The 9749-nt window shown below is 30.9% G+C and overlaps 2 protein-coding genes across 3 annotated transcripts; both read left to right on the top strand.

Annotated features, from left to right (window-relative positions):
• Positions 1 to 3237: 3237 nt before the first annotated feature.
• LOC105261841 (transcription factor grauzone) lies at positions 3238 to 6243 on the top strand. Of its 2 annotated transcripts, none has more exons than XM_011294431.3 (4): positions 3238 to 3590; positions 3662 to 3797; positions 4274 to 4528; positions 4883 to 6243. In XM_011294431.3, the coding sequence occupies exons 2-4, from the start codon at positions 3684 to 3686 to the stop codon at positions 5969 to 5971; spliced, it is 1458 nt and encodes a 485-aa protein (XP_011292733.2). In that variant the 5' UTR covers positions 3238 to 3590; positions 3662 to 3683; the 3' UTR covers positions 5972 to 6243. The 2 variants fall into 2 exon arrangements, with proteins under 2 accessions (XP_011292733.2, XP_011292732.2); XM_011294430.3 differs by having other exon boundaries at positions 3238 to 3549.
• Positions 6244 to 7736: 1493 nt separating this feature from the next.
• On the top strand, positions 7737 to 8469 carry LOC101896708 (mitochondrial import inner membrane translocase subunit TIM14). The gene is made up of 3 exons (XM_005184014.4): positions 7737 to 7896; positions 7959 to 8198; positions 8254 to 8469. The coding sequence occupies exons 1-3, from the start codon at positions 7894 to 7896 to the stop codon at positions 8365 to 8367; spliced, it is 357 nt and encodes a 118-aa protein (XP_005184071.1). The 5' UTR covers positions 7737 to 7893; the 3' UTR covers positions 8368 to 8469.
• Positions 8470 to 9749: the final 1280 nt, after the last annotated feature.

The following is a 9749-nucleotide window of genomic DNA, read 5'->3' on the forward strand; positions in this document are numbered from 1 at the left end:
AAGGTTGGTATGATATGCATTTATCAACAATTTTTACAAATTTGAATAATATTTCATTTAAAAAATTAAAATTAAATTCCAAGCTGTGTCGATGTGACTACCTGCGTTATTTTACTATGGTATGAGCTGAGTTTAATAGCACATTTACATAAAAAAAATGTTTGCAACGTCTACGTTATAAAGGATTAGAAAACCCAGGCGATTTAAATTGTCAATTCTATTGCATATACCTCAAATGACAATAACACCACAAAACGATTTATATGTCCTACAACAATATTTTTTGTCTATCGGAAAGATATAATCCCCGGACACAAGGTCAACCTTTTTTTATAAAAATGGTTTTAATCTTTCAAATTAATATGATTATGACCGGTTATTACATCTTTCCGATAGAGAAGAAAATGATGTGGTCGGACAAATAAATCGTTTCTCTTTATTACAAGTTTAATTTAAATATGAACTGTCCGATAAGCAAAATGTCAAATCGTCTTCCCTTTATATTTAAACGTACATTTTACTGAATTCATCTTGCCATATTTTATATTGATAACCTGGCAATAACAGCAAAATTAATAAATTAATTAAATTAATAACACAAATCGTTTATTTAATTTTAAAGAACTCAATAAAATATTTAAATCACGAATTAATTAATTACAAATTCGCTTTATTTATTATTTTTAAAGCAAAATGAAGGTGCCATTGTGAAAAAAGAATGCAGCGACCATATGTCTGAATGGTAAACATTAAACGTTGGTAAACATTACCATCTTTCTTCACTAATAAACAAACGTTGTTTTTATAGAAACAACAATAAAGGCGTTAAGCCTGACCATTTTGCAACTTCTAAATTGTATATACATAAATCAGAGATATAAACATGTTTTCGTTTCATGTACGAGTTTAACTGCTTTCATTTCAAATAACCATTCCCATTTTTGTATTTTCTGTAATTTATCTTTTAAATTTCGCTGGTTCCCTTCTCTTCGTTGTGTATGTACTATGGTAAAATAATATAGGTAGACGCATCGACACAGCTGCTGGGACAATGAACTGTCAAACCAATTTTGGAAGTGAAAATGTTGAATGAAAAATATTTATATTTGTAAAAATTGTTGAAAAACGGGAATTATAATAACCTCCGAATGACGTCGTAAAAGAAAACATATAAAAATCTACGTATATTTGAAAAACATTTAAAATTTTTTGACATATCAATGTTTCCAAGCGTTGATGCGTCTACCTGTATTTTTCTACCATGGTATGTACAATGGATTTATATAAAATGATGTTGTCAATTAAATAAAATTTGAAAAACATATGATTGCATGACATTGAAGTTAAATTTAGCAAGGCATGTTATAGAAAAATCCAGATCTGGGCCTCAATTCTCGTTTTATGAAAATGTGAAATAAAAAAATTTATAAAGGAAAGAAATGTCAAATGAAAAATTTTATAAAGAAAATATTTTTCATTTTATATTTTCATAGAACAAGAATCCATCCCCTGGATGATGAAATGATTTAATTGTATCATACAAAACATTTTAAAATTTTCTATTTGAAAAATAGAATTAAGAAGGTACAATTATATGTTCACAATTTTTACTATAATTATTTAAAATTATTATTAAAATTATTCATTTGAAAATATCTCAAGGAAAAGGTTTGAATCAAATTTTTAAAGGATCCAGGATTTGGTAAATGTCCTCTATATTCAATAAATTAGAACAACTTCTTGCATCAAATTTTAAATGATTCTTAAGTGCCCTATACACAGTCAAAATGCATGACATCAAAATCGTGTACGTGTGCATGAAGCTTTAAGCGCATATGTTTCATGCATTCATGTGACGCATCATAAAAAAATTCACTAACCTTTGCTCTGTTCCAGAACCTGCAAGAATCTACTAGTTTTGCAATTTTTTCTATATCATAAAGGAACAAATCTATTATCGTAGCAAAAGCTTTTACATTCTTGCATTTCTGGAACAGACCAACTATAATATGCATGTCATGAATTTTGACCTTATTGTACCATGAGTATACAATTTTTTCAGGAAATTTCCATGGGTACAGCCATGGTACAATAAAAATGTAAAGTGGAGCTACCAGCCGATTACAATTTTTTTCTAAGTGTGTAAAATCATTTCAAAAAAGTATTCTCTTCTCTGCATTTTTCTGTAATTTACCTTGTCACATTTCACTACATAAAAACAGGTTCCCATTTATGTATGATTTGTGTATGTACAATGGATTTATAAATACAAATTTTGACAATGAGATGTTGTCAAATGAAAAAATTGTTAATGCTAGGAACACAATTGGAGCGAACGACGAATTTTTTCGCGGCGTATGTTCGTCGTCAAAAATAAAACACATATGTGTATATGGAAGTGCACACAATCACGGCACCGGCGAAAATTTCGTCGGTCGCCGCGAACTCAATTAGCTTTATTTCTATTTCATACGCCGGCGACCGGCGAACAAAACAGTACAAGGTGGCCATACTTGTACGAATTTTATGTGTTTTAGTAAATAAAGTTACTTTTTACTTTAAAATTTGTTACGGTCACTCTACTATCTGTTACTCGTATAAAAAAAAAATTAATTAATTTGTTTATTTATTTGTGTACTTGCGCCTGAGTGAAGATGGATATCAGTGAATTTATAATAGAGAAGATGGACATTAGTGAAATTATAATAGAGAACGTAAAGAATTATGTGTTCTTGTATAATTCATTGTAGTCAACAAATGAGCAAAAAGTAAACAACTTCATCAGCTGTTTTATAATTTCGTCGGTATTGTGTTCCATACGACGAATTTTCGCGGCTCATTTTGTCGCCGCGTAGGGCGAAATTCGTCGTTCGCTCCAATTGTGTTCCTAGCATAACATATGATTGCATGACTCTACCTCCTTTGTTCTACCATGGTACGTATTTATTGTTTTGAAAAATGAAAAAAAAATATTTTCAAAACCAAAGATTGGAAGAAACCTATACATTGCGCCTCGCACATTAAAGCTATTAACCAGTTTAACCACAAAATTGAATGTTTGAACAATTTAGATCAAATTTTTTAGAGAAAATCCAGGCATTCATTAATTCTTCACGCTATTTAACTTATTTTGTTGTACCATGGGTTTACACTTGATGAGCCGCCGCAAAAACTTTGTGTACTAGTTCCTACCTCATTTTAATGAATGTTCCAGATGATTAAATTGTCCTCACATCTTATTCGTAAACAACAAGGTTCTGTGTGTTATCCCATGCACTCATTCGTAAACAGAAGAGGCTATTGGAGATTTTTCTTTCTGTTTATCTTTACCAGGACATTATGTTTTGTCTGTTATTCGTTTCGTTGAGGAAATTTTATTTTGATGCTTCGCAGATGGACCTACGAAACATACATACAAACAAAGATATATCCACCGACTTCTCCTGGAAGGCATTCTAGAATCTTAAAATATCCATGTCATACAGTCGAAAAATATTTGGGAAATATATAAAAAAAACAGAATCCTGAATTTATTCGCAATTGTCTGTTGTAAGTAAATAAACAAGGATGTGTATAGATACTCTTTTTTGGTAAATAATTGTAATAATTGTCATGTAAATGTAAAACAACAATCCATTGTTTAACTATTTGAATCTTTTAGATTTAAGTGAAAACAGATCGTAATGACGGAATTACTTTGCCGGTTATGTGCTAATCCATGCACAGGCAGCAGATACAAGAATCTTTATGACGACTTTGAAGTGTACAACCTTACCACCAAATATTTTGATCCAATGGTAAGTTAAAGATTAACTATATTATTATATTTGACAGAATAAGAACTGTATTCGCATAAGTCCAGTACATCCGTGAAAGATTAACACTTGAAAGATTTTTAACATAAATCCGAATATAAATCTAAATGAATACATAAGAGTCCACTAATGTTGGGTGTTGTTATATTAAGCAGTAAAACTCGGACATATTAAGTTTATCAAAATAGAGGCATAGTTTTGATAAAATTGTAAGACTACCAAAAAAAACTAAATTTTGCTGGTCAAAAGTCAACGTTTTTCCAAATGTAGATAATTCAAACAAATAATGTTGGACTTCTTTTAATTCTATAGAAAAATTAAAGAGAGAGTTCATAACATATATCGATTCTAAGGGACACACTGTCCGTGCTCTCTGGCTGCCTGTTCTGTTATATTTTCTTCTCATTAATTTCCTGAGTAAATCAACTAATAACAAATATATTCTGATGTCTCCGTAGTTTCTCAATGCTAATTATGAAATTGGTGCAATATGTTTCAAATGCTGGTATTCTATGGTTGACTTCCACAAATTACAAGAAAATTCAAATCGCATTCGAACACAACAAATGAAAAAGGATGACCAATTTGAATTCTACAAACAAACAATTTGTCCAATATGTGATTGTGATTTAAAGGAGAATGGAAAAATGTCAAATTTGAGCTATGGTGATTTGGCGCATAAAAAGGTGCTTATTAAATATTTTAAAACAGAGGTAAGTTGTGTGTAGTTAACTACCCTTTTCAGTTATAACGATTTAATAAAAAAAATTACTCGTTAAATTAATTAAAAAATATTACACTCAAGATATTTCCATGCTTTCGCAATATTTTCACTATTTTTTATTTCCCCCTCCTTTGTTAAAGGATTGTTTTTTGTACTTTTTAAGGGCCACCTTATTTAAATCTTCCTTTAGATAAGGTTCCTTTGATATATCGAAAATATGAACTTCCCTGTCTTATTTTTAATTTTCACACATACATATAATATATTTGTATATACATATATTACTTCTGCATGCATAATAAAAAAACATTATAATTTATAAAAAAAAAACTATATATTTTAGGCTTCAAACGACGATTTAAATATTAAAAGCATTTGTTTAAAATGCTGGAGTCGAATTTTTAAGTTTCAGAAATTTCAAGATGATGTGCTAGGGGCTCAAAGCAAATTTATTAAAGATGAAGTGCGCTCTGACGCTGCAACATCCGATGTTACAATATATAACATCCCCATAAAAACTGAAAACTATAATCACATAACTCTGAAAAACACGTTGGTTATTAATGAACCTGAAAAGACCTACCTACATGAGTACAACTCCAATTCAAAATATAAGGAATCAGATGAATATGCACAGAATATCACGATGAACCACAATTTTGTAATCAAAGAAGAGCCTGAATTGCAACTATTTGATGTACATGACGAAGATCAATCAGAGTCGAACTACGTGGATAATAATATCAATGACTCTTCCATTGACGACGACGATTACGATGAACATGACCCTTTGAAAAAGACTGATGAAAGAAGAAAAACCATCCCAGAACTTGATGCCATAATTGCTAAATGGAGACCAACTTTAGAGTGTTTAGTATGTGGTGTGGTTCGTCCAACCTTTTCACTTTTGCAAAAACATTTTTCTGATAAACATCCCAATATTAAATGTCATATAATCTGTTGTCAATGTAAGCTGCAATCTCATTACTACATTGAGGAACATCTACGTTACCACGAAGATCCAAATAGTTTTAAATGCAAAATATGTGGTCATACTAATATTACAAGGCTTCGTTTGAAGCGTCATATGGACTACTGGCACTCAGAAAAAAATAACAAGAAAAGTAATATGACCGAAGATCAATCGAAACTACTTTGCAAGGAATGTGGGAAGAATGCTAAAACATTAGGAGCACTACGAAAGCATATGCACAGACACGAAGCAAAGCGTAAATTCAAGTGTACGATATGTGATAGAGGGTTCAGGGGTCGTACTGATTTACGGACACATCTAGCTTCGCATGCAAATAATACTTGTTTTATTTGCTCATTGCAGTTTAAAAATATCACTAAACTAAGGGCTCACCAAGCGAATGAGCATGGTAATTTAAGTGAACGAAACGTAATAAAAATTGAAAATGAATTGATGTAAAATAACCTCAAGAGAACATTGATCTTAATATCATATATGTATATAAGTGATACATAACGTTGCACATAAAATAGGGATATATATTCATATACTTTTACTTTGTTAACTTGACAAAGATATTTAAGTTCTAATCCATCACTCGATACACATGTCTATTTTTAATTATTATGCATTTGATTTCTAATATGAATTTTTATCATTACTTGCTAGAATACAAGCCATAAATTGTTGTATACATAAAGTAATAAAAAATGTAATATAATGAACATTAATTTTTTCTACTGGATGACTTTTACTGGGATACACGCATATTCCTTTTAAATTTTAATTCATTCATATATTATCATGCGTCGATATTCTACTAATTAATTTAACTATAATTAAGTTACACATATCGTAGAAGTTACATATCATTTTCGAACACACCGGGCCCTATTTTCATCAGAAAACACAATCTAATCAAAATATTGTTTGTTTGTTGTGTGAAAATACATAAAATAGTATTATTATTGTTAATATTAAAAAAATTGTAAAACGTAAAAATAACATTTAATACCCTCCACCATGAGTCAAGGAAAACCTGTATAAATAAAAATATCAGGATTGAATATTGCATCCACTTGCATTTTTAATATTCACATTGTTTGGTAAAAAGTCTTTAAAATGCAGTGACTATTATATATTGTGATTTATAATTACCAAATGAGAAAAAAACTGTTAAAATATGTGGCTAAAATCACTCAAACACCAAATATAGGTACCGCTTTCTGGTTGATAAAAGAAATACCTACTTTTAAACATTTCTGTTAGAAATGTGGCCTAAATCGTTCAAATTCCAAATATTGGGAGTTACCGTTATATGGAGGCTATGGGTAAACGTGAACCGATATAACCAAGAGGTAGAACCTATTACGGACTCTAAGTTCTGTTAGAAAGTGTGATCTACATTGTCAAAATACCGAATGTCTGGAGATACAGTTATATGAAGGCTAAATGACAACGTAGGCCGACATGGCCCATTTACGAACTTACTGACCCACAGACAGACCGGCATCACTAAATCGGTTTAGAATTTTACCCTGATCCAAAAAAAAATATATATATATATAATTTGTGCTGTCTAACATGAGTATTTCGAGGAGTTAAGTGCTATCAGACGATGAGGGTTTTACATAAGTGCTGTCACTTTTGTTATCAATGTGTATTTCCTTGTCTATGTCAATATTGCCATTTTACATAAGTTGTTTTATTTCCTTTGAAACATCTAAAAATCTTCTTATCCTAAGTGTTGATGCATCTACCTGTATTCTTCTACCATGTACTTTACTTTTCACAACTGAAATGTCGCTTATGTATCACACGATCTGTGCATCTTCTACATGTGGAAAATTTGACACTACATATGTAAAAACATGGCGCCTGATATAGCCTTTACAAACGGGATGACAATGTAGACCATTTAAGTATGGTGCTGGGATTAAAAAATAAAAACATATGTAAGCATGTAATAGCAATTTAGGCATACACACGGAATTACGCAAGGAAAATAAAAGAGCAAAATAATTTGTAAAACATATTTCATCTGATAGACCCATTAACATGTGAACATGTATATCTCTTATTGAAATCTTTTCTACGACTAGTACCGACAGTGCCATCTATTTTTTGTAAGCAATAGTAGAAACATCTGTTGTGTCTTGCTGCGTCTTCCTTCATTCGTAATATGGGTTTAACAATTACCTCTCTTCCTTTCATTCGTAACACAGCAAATTTTCTATTCGTATGTTTCCTCCTCATTCTTCAACTCATGTATTTATCAATCACGAAACTAATTCCAATAAGTGAATCATTAAATTGAACTCTTTCTGAACGATACATTATAGTGTAACAGCCATCAATAATTACGTAAATTCGTTAATAAAATGGTAAATAATACAAATTAAGTAAATTACGTTCTAATGTCACCAATATTTTGTATGATTTTTAGGCGTCATCCATAATATTAACCGGCTTGGGAGTTGCGGCTGTTGGATTTGCTGGCAAACATTTGATGCGCCGCATGCCTGCAATGACCACCAAAATCAACGAGGCAATGAAAAATCTACCAAAATTTGATGCGGAATCGTTGGCCAACTCCAAATATTATAAGGGTGGATTTGATCCAAAAATGAATAAGAGAGAGGCCTCATTAATCTTAGGTGTTAGTCCAAGTGCTTCCAAATCTAAGGTGTGTAAGACTTAGGAATTTTCACTTACCATTCTAATTTCGAAATATTTTTTAGATTAAAGATGCACACAAGAAAATTATGTTATTGAATCATCCTGATCGTGGTGGTTCTCCCTATTTGGCAGCTAAAATTAATGAAGCTAAAGACTTTTTAGACAATGGCAAATAGGATATGGTTTATATGGAATGTTACTAGATAGTAGGTGTAATATAATTTGTAGATTTACATATATTTAATGTTAAAAAATAATAAAAAAAATAATAATTTTTACTTTGAAGAAAAAATTGTGTCCAGCCTCGTAAACTTTAAGTTCTATTGGTTTATGTTAGTTTATTTACTATTAAAAACTGGATGCTGATCATGAAAACATAATGCTTATTGATGTTGAGTAGAATTTTATGCTATAGCTGATGCAAGCTTCTGTGGATAAAAATAATTTATTATTAGACCATTTGACGACTGTAATTTTCTGCAGTTCTCTGATTATAATAGAAATGTTGGTTTTCTTTTATGGAAAACAATATCTTTCTTTTCTTTTATGAAAACAATATCAATCGCACTTGTCGTTTCTACGATCCGGAACACGAGTTCCAATCGGCTTTTCGGTTTCAATTTAACTCCTTTGTTTATTTATACAAACAATATATAAAAAATAAAATATTAAATACATTCAATAAAACAGCTAAAATGTTGGTGTTGGATTATCTCAAAATAGAATTGCAGTTCTCGTATTATAATAATAACAACGTGTATTTTCATTTCGTTTATTCGATGCAATTCAATATATATAAGCCAACATAGTTTAAATCTTATTTATTGTTGTATATAAAACAAGTAAGCAAAGGCTATAGTCGTTCGGGACCGACCATGTGATACCCTACAACACTACAATATGTTACACACCAAATTCCAAATTCATTTTGGAAGATTTCTCTTTTAAAATTATGTCACGGAGCACTGCCCACATATTACCCTTAGCATTTTGACCAGGGACATTTGCCCAATATTTACTCACTCCGTCGTGCTGTTAGTTGTTGTGGTCCATTTTACAGCTAAATATTATCCAATGGTCATCCTAAATGCAAGAATTTTCCCCTGTCTTAACTTTCTTCTCAGTCGTGTCGATTGGCTTCAATTGTGTGATAAGGATTTTTTCTGTTTTTTTTTTGGTTGATTTGAACCCCAAAATATTTTTCGATCATCTCCAAAAGCAAAAGGCCCCTCTGTATCTCCAAATTTAGAATCATCTATATGATTTGTTTGTCAACGAAATCAGCATAAACAAGTAAAAAGCAGCTAAGTTCGACCGGGCCAACCTTTTAATACCCTCCACAATTTGGAAGAAACTTGAAATTTTTCAAAAAAAATCCGGAAATTACCATTTAAATAAAAACTCTTATATGGGGGATATACGAAAACGTGAACCTGCCTACTATTTTTGTCATAGCCTGTAGCACTCATTACGAACTTCAAATACGAAACTTGAAATTATTCCCGTAAATAATGTCATGAAAATCCCGAATATCGGGTGGTACCGTTATATGGGGGCC

This window comes from Musca domestica, unplaced genomic scaffold, assembly GCF_030504385.1.
Source record: "Musca domestica strain aabys unplaced genomic scaffold, Musca_domestica.polishedcontigs.V.1.1 6, whole genome shotgun sequence".
Taxonomy (NCBI): domain Eukaryota; kingdom Metazoa; phylum Arthropoda; class Insecta; order Diptera; family Muscidae; genus Musca; species Musca domestica.